The following is a 15,559-nucleotide window of genomic DNA, read 5'->3' on the forward strand; positions in this document are numbered from 1 at the left end:
AACTTTTTTCAAAATTAAAAAAAAAACAACCACCAAATGGGAAGAAGGAGATCGTTTTAAAAATGCAGGTTCCCAGATCTCATTTCCATATATTCTAAGTCAGTGGATCTGTATTTTTCCATTTCCCTCCATTCTGTTGCACAAAGTTGGGTACTACTAATCTCATTCAACTCTAGACTCTCCTCCTCACCCATTTCACAGGAGAAAAAACTGAGGATGCAAGAGGGTGACTGATTCAAGATCACCCAAGTGGATTAGCAGTAACATCAAGCCTGGAATGAAGGTCCCTATTTCATCATGAAACATTTAACGCACTAGCCGTGTGTGTGTGTGTGTGTGTGTGTGTGTGTGTGTGTGTGTGTGTGTGTGTAGAGGGGAGGAGAATGATAAGGGGTCATGAGTGGAGTAGGGTGGGTGGAGGCAGGTATATTTGCTTTGGAAGTCAAGTGTAAATGCCCTTCTAGAACCCCCGCTTTTATCACAAGCCAGTGGCGATTCTTGGGTTTTTCTCATATCTAGTTAAGAAAACTCTAAGCAAGTCCACTTTGGTGGCCATGAATAGTTTCAAGGAAGAAACCAAGCCACGAGTTCGGGCGCCGTTGGCGTCCCGTCGCCATAGAGACAGACAGTTCCATTCTTTCTCAAGGGGTGGTCTTGATTTTCTGTCCGTTCCCAATCCGCAGAGCGGTGCACAGAAGTTCCTCTGAGGAACCAGGGGGCCTATATAGGGCTTTAGGGCTCCTTGCGAGGAGGGGGCGGTGCAAAGTGGGCCCTTCCCGCTCCGGAGGGGCCCAGGCATCTGGGGCCCACCCCGGTGCCCCGGGTGGTGCGGCCCGGGACTGGTGGTGAGCCCCTCCGAGCTCAGCTCCCCCCTCCGCCCCAGGGAAGCGCGCCCCATCCAGCCCGCTCGCGGACCTCCCGCAACCTCAGGATGCCGGAGGCCAAGAGCTCCCGCCAGGACCCGCTGCGATGGAAGAAGCAGCCGGTGCGCCGCACGGTCAGCCAGATCTGTCCGCCCCCGCGGCGGCCCCTGACCGTGGCCGACATCCGACCCGGCATGGAGAACGAGAGGCTGGGAGTGGTGCGGGATTCCATGTTTCAGAACCCGCTCATCGTCAAGGTGAGCCGCCCCCACGCCCGCCACCCCTCGGCGCTCGCCCCCTCGCTGGTCCACATAGACCTGGATCCCCACGCGTCCGGGGCAGGTCGCGTCGCCTCTCTGCGCCTCAGTTTCCTAATCCTCAAGGTGGGATGGTAATGGCTCTCATTAAAAGGAGTGATGGGGAAGACTGAACGGGGGTCCCTGGCACAGCGGCTGACACGCGGCGAGCCCGCGGGGTTGGCTGCTGCTGTTTACCCGGGAGCCCGCCGGTGAGCCCACAGGGTGATCGACAGGGAACACGCACCCAGACTATGTCCTTCTCGGGGTGCGGGCCCCCTCTTTCCCCCCGCACGCCTGGGCTGCTAGGATGCAGCGAGAGTTCTGTATCTCTCCTGGAAGCATCACTTCACAAGTTAATTTCCAGCCAGTCATACTCTCACCCAGAATTACAGCCCGAAGAGAAAAGAGCGCGCATCTCTGCCCTGGGGGGCTCGCAGGCACGAACGAGGGCGGGAGCTGCGGCTTTTTAGACAGATCGCCCCCCCCCTTTATTGCATGCTCTCTCACTTCAGAGGTTTCGGGACTGGCGGTCACCCAACGCTGGAGTGGCATCGCCACGCCTTCCCGGGGCACAGGAAGAGTCAAGTTGAGGTTTGGCCCTCGGGGAGCGGGTCTGAGAGCAGGTCTGTGTTGTGCCACTGGGGGGCAGTGCGCTTTCAGAAATGCGCGCGATGCCGGCAGCCGGGAGTGGCGCCGCGGTAACCACCGACTCAGTAACAATGTATCAAGGCCAAGAGCTCGTTAGAGCCCCGAGGTTTTTGTTGTTCTTTGGTGGGTTTTTGGTTTTTTTGTTTTGGTTCAGGGAATCTGGGCTTTCTTAACATCTTGCTAGAATTAGCGGAGTTCACTGCCTTCTATGAAAACATTGACTGTCTCCTCTTGCCTTCCCCAAACTTTGTTCCTGACACCCCCCCACCCCCGCCAAGCTGCCTTATCACACTAGCACCCTTCCACTTACTATGCTCCTGTTCTCAGCATCCCCCCCCACCTCACCCGCCTCCAGCCAAGTGGAACAAGGTCCTTTATTTATATCGAGGTGAGGAGGGCCACTCTCCGCAGACGGATGGAACAAATGGGGCTTACCTTTCTGGGATAAAGGGGAGAATCAAGTCCTCCATCTCTGATTGGCCGCTGTTTTAGGGTTAGGTGGTTGCTTTCACAGGCAGGTACTAGTGGGCCAGCTCTGTTCTACTGACATATAAAATAAACAGCGTTGTAGAGTTACTGGTATTCTCCCTGGTGAATCAGTAGCATCACTAGTGTGAGATGCCCACCCCAAGCTAGATATGGTTGACCTTTGAATGATGTGGATCTGCTCTTATCCAGGCCCATTTACATGCAGATTAAAAAAAAATAAATACAGTGCCGTACTGTAGATGGTTTTTTTTTCTTTTCCTTGATTTTCTTTGTTGTTGTTGTTTCAGTTTATTTTTAAAAAATTTAAAATTTAAATTCAATTAACTAACATACAATGTATTATCGGTTTCAGAGGTGGAGGTCAGTGATTTATTGGTGTTTATAACGCCCAGTGCTCATTACATCATGTGCCCTCCTTAACATCCACCTTTGATTTTCTTAGTAACATTTTTTTTCTCTCGCTTACTTTATTGTGAGAATACAGTATATAGAACATATAACATAGCAAATATGTGTGAGCTGACTGTTGGCTGTAAGGCTTCCGCTCAACAGGAGGCTGTTAGTAGTTAAGTTTTGGGGGAGTCAAGAGTTGGAGTGGTGGGACGCCTGGCTGGCTCAGTGGGTAGAGATGTGACTCTTGATCTCAGGGGTGGTGAGTTCAAGCTCCACATTGGGCGTGGAGACCACGTAAAAAAAATTATAATGGAGTTTCAAGCACTCCGGAGTCAGCACCCCTGACCCTCTGACTTATCTAGGGTTTAACTGTATATATATACACACACATATACACACACACATACCTCTAGGTATATGCGCATGTATATACACACATGTACTACACATACATGTACATTTTATGTATATATGTACACACATGTATGTATGTATACCATAAATATAATATACACGTATGAGTAAGATCCTCCCCTCTTTCTTTTTCTTTTGCTCACCCTATCTCTCAAGAAGGACAGTATTTGGCCTCTGGATGGCACTAGTTGAACAGCTTCCAGAATGAATTCAATCCCCAATTCCTGAACCTGCGCTTCAGGGTTGGAAGATTCGCAGATGACTGACCCATAGCCAGGAGTTCTGTTTTCAAGGCATGAGAGGAAGGGCAGGACAACCCTGGCCAGTGGCGACCCAGCCTGAGCCGCAGGGGACCACTTCTAGGCCCGCTCCGGGGATGATGCCTGGCTCTTCTCAGGTCAGAGACAGCTAGTCTTTCCTCCTTACTTGCCTCCCTCTGGCTCTTGATGGGCTCTAAGCTCCCTTCTGTAGCAGTTAAGATTATGTCCACGTTTCAATATTTACCACTGCTACAAGATTTCCCACCAAAACCCAATCTAAATTAAAGTTGCAGAGACATTGAGAGCAGACAGAGCCTTGACTCTTACCTTTTCCAGACCCCTCCTTGCAGATGGGTACACTGAGGCCATCTGTGGTGGGCTCTTTGCCCAAGGCTGTGGCAGAGCCTAGGTCAGAAGCTACATTCAGTGGCTCCCAGCCCAGCATGACTTTCCCACTCCAAACAGCTTCCTGTATTTAAATGAAACTTAAATTACGAAAACACTTTGGGATTTTCAGCTTTAAAGCAAAGAAGATTTGAAAGCATTCATGATTGTGGAGGCTTTAAAAACTATTTTTTAAAAATCTATCGCTGGGATTCTGTTGAGTCTCGGCTTGTGGATTTCTTCCACAAGCCCACGTTTCTAGACCCCCATGTGAGTGTGCACCTTCTCGAGTGTGGCAGAAGCGAGAGTGCCCTATCCCGAGGGTGTCTTTAAGGGGATGAGGATGAAGTATATTCTTGTTTTGTCGAAGTCTGGACCTGAAGGTTGCATCTATATTGAAAAAAATACCGCCTTAGAAATAGTCATTGATTCCGCCATATGGGGGGGGGCGGTTGTTGCTCAAATTGTTTTCTCCAGTGAAGAGGACCAGGATTTGTTTAATTGAAAATGCAGACACACCGTCTGAACCAACCCAACACTGCTATTTCACACCCGTGGAATTTACCAGCAGGGATGCACATCAGTTATTCAAAAACGTGTCTGTAAGATGCTACAGTAACCCAAGTGAAAAGTGAAAAACTCAGACATCCAAGCCGGTATTTCATCTACAAATGCTCAACAACTCCTTGCCTCATTTAAAATCAAGCCCACCGGTTATTAGTGGGGCTGATTGAATCAGCCGGGTGTTTTATGTGGCCGCAAAAAAGAAGTAAATATTTTCCATTAGAAAGGGCTTCGACTCTATTGTATAAAGTGACGCGCAGTTACCCAGTGTTCCTCCAAATGTGACTCTCTGGGAAGAATGAAATTAAACAGAGAAAGAACCAAGCTTCTTTCTGCTTGATTCCCATTCCCCCAGAATTCTGTGACTCAACATAGGATCCTGCTACAATAGCCTTCAAGGCTCCTTCACAAAAGCTGTCAGGGTGCACCCTGCCTGCCTTCGGAACTCAGCTGATATCCTGTCAATACAATTATAGGGGAGAGACTGCCTGGTTTGCTGCACTGACAGCCTTGAATCTTCTGTCGCCCTGAGAGGCAGGCAGCGTGCAGGGGTGGAATTGATTGAATCCACCCTTAGAAAGTGCACATGATCGTGGCACCCGATTTTTTTCATAATTTATTACTGACTTTGTTTTTCTGTAGGGGTTTATGTCACAAATAAGAAGTGGGTATATTTATGAAATAGAGTCATAAAATCGCATCATTTGGGGCTGGAAAGAGGCTTGCAGACATCCGGTCCGATTTTTTTTTTTTTTTTGAGGCTATTAAGGCCCAGGGAGAGGAAGAGACTCATCCAAGGTGCCCTCTGCCCTGGCCACAGAAGTGGGATGAGATTCACATCTCTGGACTGCCAGCCCCACGCTCTTCTGGCCATATTACATAACCAGTTAATTAATGACAACCGAGATGGGTTACTTCTGTATAGCAGACAGTCCAAAAATATTCACCAATGAACCTGATTCCAGTATCATTTTCCTCAACGTGCCTTCCAATGTGAGCTCTACTAATTTCCCAGGATTTGCCAGCAGCCAAAAAGTGTTTATTGAATGTTTTCTATGTGCCCTAAGCTCTCCTGGGAGGCGGGGGAGGGGGGCAGTGAATAGAAACAAGTTCCGATCTCAGCCGTTGCCCTGCCCACAAGCCACAAGGAGTTAACGGTTGAGCTGGGGAGATGGAGTGTATACAGGTATATTGCTTAGCACAGCGCTTGTGTTAAAGCAAGTTCTCGGGTAATTAGCCCTTACCGTTGCACGCAAACACACACACAGGCACACACATGCATAATAACGTAAGCACTGTCACGGGTCACTCCTTGCAAGTTTCAAGTGCAGTGCACCAGCCAGAGGGTCCGGATTTAGGGGGAGGGAGGCCTGAGCAGGACTCAGTGGGCTTTATGAGGGAACAGACCTGGAACTGGACCTTGAAGGGTGGAGAGTTAGATCGTGATCAGGGGTGGACTAGGAAACATTCAGCCCTCTGGGGTCAAATGATTTCACTGTCCTTAGATCCTAAGTGTTCAAAGGTTTCCCCCTCACATGGCGTTCTGGGTTCTCGAGACTGGGCGCCACTGCTGCGATTACTATCATTGTCATTATCATTATCATTGTCACCACGAGGAAGCATTTATAGAGGCAGTGGGTCCAGACTGGATGCTCTACAAAATTAGGCAGCCACACCGTGCCCACTAATGGCTTAGCATCTCTAGTAAGTATTGATGCCGGTGAACATAATCACAGAAGCAAATGCAAAGAAGGCGGGCAAACACACAGTCGTCCAAATATCCCCGCGTGGGTCAGTATTCCTACTACATTTCAGTAAAATCTGAAAATGTTACACTCGGCTTTATCTGGTAAAGAGAATATAGCTCTGATTGCTCAGATCCTACTATATTCCGTGGCGACGTAACAGGAAAAAATAAGATGTTGCAAGGGGAATGAAGGAGTGAGCTGCCCGTTCTAAGGGCCCCTCTCGGCTGGCCAGTAGGTAGGGTTCATTTCTCTAGGGAAAGCCATGGGTTTCTCTCTCTCTCTTCTGGTCCTTTGTACTGTTTTCTTCTTTTTAAATCAAAGCCTCCACCTTCCCGGTGCCCAGTCACACTGTTTGGTGAGCAGGGGTTGAAGCCATGAGCTCATCTCGTTCAGCCTCGGGCCTTTTCAGAAAGCCCAGTTGCTCCCTCTCAGGCTTTTCACCACCCCCTGGGGTGGCTGTCCTCCGTCCCTTTGGAGAAGGTGTGCTCTGGCTCTGAAATGTTAATGCAAATAAACACTCAGAACTGGGGTTCCTCTGCTGTGAACCCAGCCACCTTCTGATTACGTGGCCCTCAAAACACCTCAACATGGTGGGAAGGCCAGTCCCCCAGGAAGAGTTCTGAACCCACCGTGAACAAGTCAGCCGTCGCTTCCAGCACCTTCCAGAATCTTCCATGCTCAAGTGTTGTTCATTGTGTAATTCAGGCTGCTTTTCTTTATTTCAAAGACAAAGTATTCTTGATTTCCAACTGGCCCTGTGGACAAAACTTCCAATCCCTGTTTTCTATTGCAGTGGTTTTTAAGCTGTTGAGTGGAAGCACTGGTGTTTTCATAAGATGTCTTGGTCACACTTTTATTTATTTATTTTTAAAGAAAATGCATCTTCAGCTGTTTAAAAAGTGTAATGAAAAGGAAACTCTGTTAAATGTGTTCTATATGAAATGCTCACACTGGGGACCACCAACTCATTAGCAATGGAGTTGACTAGTTTGGGGTTTTCTTTTCTGTGTTTGTGCTGGAGCCCAAGTGAACGTGTCACGGACAGGGAGGACTGGAACCAAGCATATTATCATTCTGGACTCTCAGGCTGGGTGAATCTGTTCATGTGGGACGGTGTGCCCAGCTCTGCCGTGGCCTCTGGGAGTCGGGCTCCGTTCGAACTCAGACCATTGTTCCGGTTTCAGAACCTTCTGGCTGGTCAGGCAAAAACAAGTGAAGGCACAACATAGTCTCAATCACACTGTGTTGTGGTTGGTTTTAGTGTATATTATAAATGTCGTGTGCTTCTTGTCCGACTTTTGTGTTTGTTAAAAAAAAAAAAAGAGAGAGAGCATTTGTTGTCATTGGTAACAATTCAACTCTCCATGAAATTGCTCCTTGACTCTCCTTTCAAGCTCCTGAGTCAATGAGGACTGTTAAAACAATTCCGGGCTGTAGCTTTTGTTCTCTTACAATCAGACACACACAGATGGAGTCATAACCAGGCAGATAGCCACCTTCTGGGCAGAAAGGTCACATCGCAGACGGCAGCCTTTGGATCCAGGCAGATCCAAGGGTGAGCTCTGTCTCAGCCACTTTCCTGGGAACGTTTCTCACCTTTGAGCCTCAGTTTACCGTCTGTAAAGTGGGTGATAGTAGCCGATGCCTGGCCATGGGGGACTCGTGAGAGCTCACTGAGATGACATAGGTATCCCGGGCCCAGGAGTGCCCACTTTTGTTACTTTTCCATTATTCTGATTCCAAATATGTGTTCCTCCAAACAGCCTTTGTGTTCTTGTCCACCGACTTCTAAGTACACGTGTAAATCCGAACTTAGAAAATAAATTTATAATGACACAAATTCGCCGAAGGGCTGCGTTCTTCCCCTTTTTGTGCTCTTGTTGAGAAAAGAGTGTCACCCACAGATGGTAACCACACTTACCGTGGTGAGCATTTCGTCGTGTGTATAATTGTCAAATCACTATGTTGTTTGCCTGAAACCAATACATTATTACACGTCAGCTCTACTTCAGTAAAAGAAAAATACCGTCATCCAGCTCGTCTCAGGTTTCTTGCAGCTGTGCACCCTGGCCGAGGTTGAGAACGATCTGGTTTCTAGCTCCCTTGAGTGTCCTTGGGCAAGTGACTTAAATTCTGAGCATCAGTTTCCTTATCCATAAAGCATGGGTGCTGATGGCCTCACTGACTTGTCAAGGATGCCACAAAGACCGATTTAAATGAGATACTATTTTACCAAACACATCGTGACCTTCTGGAATTGGACCAGGGCTTCTCAACTGAGGGAGGTGCCTCTGCTCCCCAAGGAACATCTAACATGTCTGGGGGCCTTCTTGGTCATCACCACTGGGCTGGGGGTGCTGTTGGCATCGAGTGGGCCAAAGTCAGCAGTGCTGCTCAGCATCTTCTCATACGCCTCCAACCCCCACAGTGGGGAAGCATCTGGTCCCAAATATCAACAGTTCCAGGACTGAGGAGCCCTGAATCACAGAACGACCATGTGGAGAATCCACCGTGAGCTCCCACATGGTCCAAGGGCCCTTGAAACCCAGTACAAACACTGTAGAAATGAGACTGCTCTCATAATTGTGTCTCCCTCCCTTGTTTGCCTTTGTTTCCCCTTCCACACATCTTAGGGCAATTTAATTAATTTATTTATATATTTATTTATTATTTTTGGAGGGTGGGAGCGAGAGCATGAGTGGGTGGCGGTGCGGGGTGGACAGAGGGAGAGGGAGAGAGACACTCTCAAGCGGGCTCCATGCCCAGCGCAGAGCTGGATGCAGGGCTTGATCTCACGACCCTGAGATCATGACCTGAGCCAAAACCAAGAGTCAGATAGATGCTCAACCATCTGAGCCACCCGGGTGGCCCATTTTATGACAATTTTAAATCTCCCCCTTTCCCTCAGTGACAGCTTCTGAATGTCTGCAGGCTTCTGTCTGGGGCCTATCTCCAGCCTCACCCATGTTGTAGTTTAAAAAAAATAAAAAGCATTTTCAACGATCCATGTGGTATGGCGCAGTAATTCCTCAGATAAACTAAGTGGTGTGGGGGCTGGAGTGTTGGGTAGCCATGGGCCACTGTGCAAGCTTTGTTTTCCTTGTCTACCACCTCCAAGGGTTTGGTTTGGTTTCTCCCTGCAGAAATTCATCTAGGATTTTAAATGGAATTGGCCTAGTACACCAGAAATTTTTTTTTAAAGATTTTTATTTATTTATTTGACAGAGAGAGACACAGAGAGAGGGAACACAAGCAGGGGGAGTGGGAGAGGGAGAAGCAGGCTTCCTACTCAGCAGGGAGCCCAATGAGGGGCTCGATCCCAGGACCCTGGGATCATGACCCGAGCTGAAGGGCAGATGCTTAATGACTGAGCCACCCAGGAGCCCCGGGGACACCAGAAATTAAGCTCATGGTGGGCCGGAGCCCCATCATGGCATAGACCTTATACTATTATTGTGGCATAAAGTATAGCATTTCAGGGAAGCAAATAAATGTGCTTTATAAAGAAAACAACTGTATTTTTCCATCCAATAACTTAAAGGCACAGCAGCGTTTGGTCAAGAAGTTGACTCATAGGGGTCAATGAGCAGAAAGGTCAACGTGCGTATCACACAGGGCGTCGGGGACAGCGGCTGGTCAAAACCATTGTGGAAAACACATAATGAGCCCAAAAGAAGGACTTTTGATCTTTTATATGAACCAAACAATACATATTTGGAGACCAATGAACCCAGAAGCATACAAGATACATTTTCTTTGCCTGGATCAAAACCTTTTGTGATGGTCCAGAGGAATGAAAGGGGAAGATTCAGAAAGTATTGGATTCCAGGGCCCAGCATCAGTGAAAAGGCCACGCCTTGGCCCGATGGCCCAGCACCGCGTTGAAGCTATGCCACAGGACCAGAGAAAAAGCCCTAGTGAGCTCGGACGCCACAGCCCCCCCACAGCAGTGGGCCGCCCAACGAGACACTGGGAGAGGTGACTTTTTAAAAAAATGTTATTAAGTCATCTGTACACCCAATGTGGGGTTCGAACCCACGACCCCGAGATCAAGAGTTGCCCGCTCCACCGACTGAGCCACCAGGATGCCCTGGGAGCGGTGATCTGTAGGCTTTTGCGTTTCAGTTGAGGGAATTGGAAAGTTTGCTGGCAGCTGTGCTGGGCAACCTTACTGGGTAGTAGTGAGTTTCACATTCATGTGCCATCTTCGTGTTCCCATTGTGTAGAATTTGCATTTATATCCCCCTCCATCTCCTGCTTGGTCTTTGGGGGGAGGCAGAGAGGTTGGCTTGCTTATTTATTTCTTTCTTTGTGTATTTTTAGTGTGTATCTGAGACTCTTAATGGGCCCATCAATCACTGAGCGAATATTTAGTAAGCCCCTACTGTGTGCAGGGCCCTGGTGGAAACGTAAGATGTCTGAGGATTCGTTTCCAAGAAGCTTATGGTCTGGTGACGGGAGAACCAGACCTTGCACATCACAACCAATAATAAAAGTTACTAAAGGCAAAGGAGAGGGGAGGGGAGGCAAGAGGCGCCGTGTATCAGAGCTTGTGCACCGGGGCTGGGGGGTGCCGGGAGAGTAGGGGTACCCAGAATGGGGCTGGCCTGAGCAAAGGCATGGAGTTGGAGATGGACAACTGTCCTCTTGAAGAACGAATAACTTTAGGACCCTTGGTTCACTATGAGGAAAGAACCAGGAGATACATCCATTCACTCACTGCTCGAATTTCGAGACCCTACGGAGCGCCTACAGTACACGAGACTCGGAGCTAGGCACCCAAGATATGGGGGTAAACCGACCTGGAGGTAGGCGATGCCTTCCAAGTGCTTATAATCTAGTGAGCCACAAACAAACAGCTAAGTGGGGCCGATGCAGGGATAGTCACCCTCTGGCTGGGATCCTGGCTCAGTGCTGAGGGCAGTACCTGGGCTGGGGAGGCAAGGGAATGTCTCAGGCTTGAGCTGACTCGTCACACAGGGGTTGGTAAGTGTGTGTAGGGAGCCGGGGGCTGGGGAGAGGTGGACCTAGGTTCTGTATGGTGTATGGGGAGAGGTGGATCCTGGTTCCCTGTTTAAGGAACAGATAAATAATGTTGGAAATCAAGTCCAAGGCCTTGGATGGGGCCACGGGCAAGGAAGGAAACCTGAAACTAAAGTTTCATTCACTTCAGGGTAAATCCAACTTCCACAGCACGGTGGGGGTGGGGGCAGCTTTCCAGGAAGAGCCGTGGCGTGTTGAAAGGGGCCTAGGGGAAGACTGTGCCGATGACCAGATCGCAGAGTCCTAGGTTCTGGTTACCTGTCACAGTTCATTCTGTAAGCATGACACCAGGCACACACCAGCCCCAGGACCACAGTGATGAACTCTCAGTCTCTTATTGACCCTGAAACTTGAGAGGGTCTCAGCCCCGGTCTACACACCTGAGTGGCTTCCCCTCTGAGAGTTAGCCTGAGCTGACCTTTTGTTTGCTTGTTTGCCCATTTGCAGAATGCGTATGGAGGGGCGAGTTGGTGCCAGTCCAAATCTGACCTTGAGGGTAGCTTGGCGGATAGGAGAGCCTTCGTTTCTGTCTGCCCGCAGCTTGCAAGACCTGCTGAAGACAGACAGCAAGGCTGCTCTCCCTGATCTATGGAGAAGCTCCTTGGGGGAGACAAGGGCGCTAAAAGGGGTCAACCAGGAGGCTGGGGGGTGGTCTAGAGGTGCTAAGTTCAGAGGTGCTGGGGGCAGAGTGTACGTGCGTCTGTTTGGGTAGGCCATCAGTGGAGACCAGTCCAGGCAAAATAAGACATTTTGTGCCTCGAGGGCGAGGAGGTATTTGGAGCTCTGGAAGCTGCAGTGAAGGGTCAGGGAAGGAGTCCTGAAGGGAGGCTGGGCAGGGAGTGAGGCCGGAGCTGGCAGAGGCCTCCAGTCGGCTGTGAACCTGCTGGGGCCAAAGGGAGTGGGCTAAACGGGGCAGAGCATGGAAGGCTGACGGTCCACAGCAGGACCACGGTGCCATCGCCTCCTTCCCTGCACTCAGGGGGACACAGGCCAAACAGAGCGGGAACCCCGTGGGGATTGGACTGGAGGAAGCCCCAGGGCGCCCTCCGCAGCTGGAACCGACATGGGCAAGGTCAACGCGGCCCCTATCAGGCCTCCCGTCTGGGCATCTGGGCACACAGCGAGGGCTGGGGCTTAGCAACTGCAATTTGTTCCTACTGCAAATAAAACAAGCGCCCCCCCCCGCCCCCGCCCCAGCCTGTCACGCTCCGAATTTCCACCGGGCCACTGGAGGGAACCTGCTGGAGTGCTACCGAGGGTCCCTCCGGGGCGAGAGCCGGGCTTCGCTGCTGCCTCCAAAACCTTTATAAACTGTCACTGCAGATTTTGCTCATGCTGGAGGCACCCAGTGGGCATACATTCGGGGTTTTAGCAAGTCTTTCAAAAACTCCCCTTCTAAGAGGAAAGCGCCTGCCTGGCGTTTCTGAAAGCTCCGTTTTTTCTTAGGCAGCTGCTGGCTTCTTTCTGCCGATCCTCCCTGAATCTCCCGGCAGGATGCTGGTGGGCCTGACTTCCCAGGAGTGGGAGCACCAGGAAGCTGAGGCCTGGGGTCTGGGTTCCCAGGAAGCTCTTGGCTGCAGCCCCATTCGACCAGCAGTGACCCCCCCCCCCCACGGTCCTGGCTGAGAGCAGCGGCCCTCCATAGAGCCCCCTGTGCGGGCCCTTCTCAGGCACTAGTGTCTCGCAGTCTCTGCAACCCTGCAACTGTCCTAAGAGATGGGATTGCTGGCCTTCCATTTTACAGATGGGGATGCTGAGGCTTAAAGAGGTCACGCATGTTGCCCACGGTCAGCCAGCCACTGCGAAGGAGGGCAGAGCCTAGGCTCCAACTCCACCATGGCCCGAGGTCATAACCATTGCACAGACCAGAAGAGCTTGGTGGCCATCGATGCCGCTGATTGTTGAGTATCCACCAAGTGCCGGCCTCCTACACACAGGATCTCAACTCTGCAAGGTCATCAAACTCAAAGTCATGCAGAGGGGTCAGTGGGGGAGGAGGGTATGGCGCTGTGGCCTGGGGAGTCCCCAGCTTGTCATGGTCCTTCCATGTTGTGCCACACTGTCCCTTACCCAGGAGACAACTTTGTCCCGATGGAGGAAGAATCCAGTTCATCTTCCTCATCAAATCTGTGTAGACCCAGTGGCTCCCGGGCAGCTCAGGGGGTTAAGTGTCTGCCTTTGGCTCAGGTCATGATCTCAGCAGTGTCCTGGGATCGAGCCCCACATCAGGTTCTCTGCTCAGTGCAGAGTCTGCTTCTCCCTCTCTCAAATAGATAAACAAAATCTTTTTTAAAAAGTCCACATAGATTCGAAGGGTCAGCATCTCTGTTCTCGAAGAGCCCCTTCGGGTGCCTGCACACACCTAGAAGCGGCTGCAAGAGGCTGAGATCAGGGGGGCCCGGCGGGGGGAGGAGTGGCCCAGACCAGGAGGCTGTTAACAGAGTTGGTTAGGAAGAGGAGCCCCCCCCCCGCCCTCCGCCAGCCTGGCCTGGAGCAGCCTCAGGAACTGAGCAGCCCTCAGCGGGGCCAAGAGGAGGGAAAGTCCTTTTAGATGTAGAAATGGCCAGGCCAGGTGAGAAACGGGACTCCCTGAGCTTGGGTGTGTTTGGACGGAAAGTCTGGAGCGAGCTTAATGTGAGGAAGACAGAGCGGGTCAGGAGCCTGCTCTCGGTGGATGATTGGTTTCAAGAAGAGGCAAGCCACAAAGAGAAAAGACGCATGGATCCTCGGATCCCTGGTTCCGCACGGAAGGCCGGTGTGCAGGTATTCGAAGCACACACATCTACCAGCTACCAGGTTGGGGGCACAACTGGCATCCAGAATGACCAGTGCGGCCTCCCCCTTTCAAAGGCAAGGCGCCCCCTCCTCGGCTCCAACCCATCACCCCGTCCCCTCGCCACCTCCTTAATCAGCGAGAGCAAATTGTTATCAGATTAGCACCAGCAATGAAAAGCACAGTCCCCAGCTCACCCTCCCAGTTAGTTAGCATTTAGATAGACTGGGACAGGGGCCACAATAGGCATCAAAGCCCTCTAGGGCTGCAGGAGGGATTAATTTCTTTAACCAACAGGCCTGATCTGGCCTAACTCATTACCTTGCCTTGTCAGTGTGGATGTTAGATTCGATTGAAGATTATACCATTTAGGTCTGTCTCTTGTTTTCCACCGAAACCTAGGGGGGTACTGAGTTGTACAGGCTTGCGTAGCCTGCGTCAATACTCAGCGGCCTGAGGTCCTAATTCTGCTTCATTTAAACTTCATCAACTTTTCCAATCAAGTGGAAGGATCCGAAATAGGCTCTGTGAGCAGAAAGGCCCGCTCCCTTTTGTCAGATAATTTATTCTGTTTTCTCTTCCCTCCCAGCCTTGCTCTCTTTCTCTCTCCAGCCCGGCTCCCCTCGCCCCCCTCCTCACCCCTGTGCTGAAAATGAGATTACAGTATTTAAATGACTATGATAATCAATCTAGGGACCGGGAGCCGAGATTGAGGTTAATTATTCTTAGCAGAACAAAGAAGCGTGATGCCTTCAGGGACGCGGAGGTGCAATCTGGGTTTCTTGCTTGTGTTTTTTTTTCCCCCTGAAATTGCAGTTTTAGGAGTCTTTTCTTGTTCCTAACTAGGTGCCGAGTGTGATTCTTAGCGGCGGTGGCCCCTAAGAGAGCAGAAATGTAATTTTGAGCTGATAAACAGCTAACGGCCTTCAATCAACAATTTTAATAGGAAAAAAAAGTCACTTATATGGTATGAGTACAGATCTAATGAAAGGGTGATCATTTACCTTATTTATTTTTAAACACGCTAGGAATAATTTCCCACTGTGTTAGAACTAGTAATTATAGCCGCGCGTTGCACCCGTAAACTTTTGAATGAAGAGCCTTGTCACTCAGGCGGGTTTCTCCCTGGCAGCTTTTGCCGCTATAAAAGTTGAAATTTTGTCATGTTTTGGCTAATTGGAAACAGGGTCATTATAGCATTGAAACTCTACATGAAAGTGACTTGTTCAATTGTTACCTGAAGCATTCACAAGCTGGCCAGTCATCGTGCTGGTGTCTCCCCCCAACCCCAGCTTCTAAAACAGAGAGAATCAAAATATGTATATTTCTTTGTCTCCCTCTGCTATCTTGTCAGAGCTGTTTTACATGCTGCCACCCAATGTTATCTTTTATTTGTGTCAGGAGGAAAGATTTGACAAGTTCAGTATACAATGTTCATTTGGCAAGGCAAATTTTTCATACCAATTTTGAGCAGGAAATGAAACTATCTTTCAACGGAATGAGCAACATCATTTTTGGACAGACTTATTATGAGAGAGGATTGCAGAACTTTATTTCCTCACACGATCCCGAAAAGTCGAATCCATTTTTTTTTAGAAAGGAAGATTTGGTTTCCACGCTCAGCCTTAGTTGGGGGAAATAAGAAAGGCTCGTAATGTCTTCAAAGAGGGATGCCTACTGT

The 15,559-nt window shown here is 49.9% G+C and overlaps 1 protein-coding gene across 1 annotated transcript in view; it reads left to right on the forward strand.

The window, feature by feature from the left end:
- The first annotated feature begins 880 nt into the window (after nucleotides 1-880).
- CFAP77 (cilia and flagella associated protein 77) overlaps nucleotides 881-15,559 on the forward strand; it is a 121,616-nt gene continuing 106,937 nt past the window's right edge. The window contains exon 1 of the mRNA XM_032866386.1: nucleotides 881-1,120. Coding sequence (XP_032722277.1) covers nucleotides 932-1,120 — 189 coding nt within the window. The 5' untranslated portion in view covers nucleotides 881-931. The remainder of the gene's footprint in view (nucleotides 1,121-15,559) is intronic.

The sequence above is a fragment of the Lontra canadensis genome, unplaced genomic scaffold (genome assembly GCF_010015895.1).
Source record: "Lontra canadensis isolate GAN:19392208 unplaced genomic scaffold, GSC_riverotter_1.0 scaffold30, whole genome shotgun sequence".
Taxonomy (NCBI): Eukaryota; Metazoa; Chordata; class Mammalia; order Carnivora; family Mustelidae; genus Lontra; species Lontra canadensis.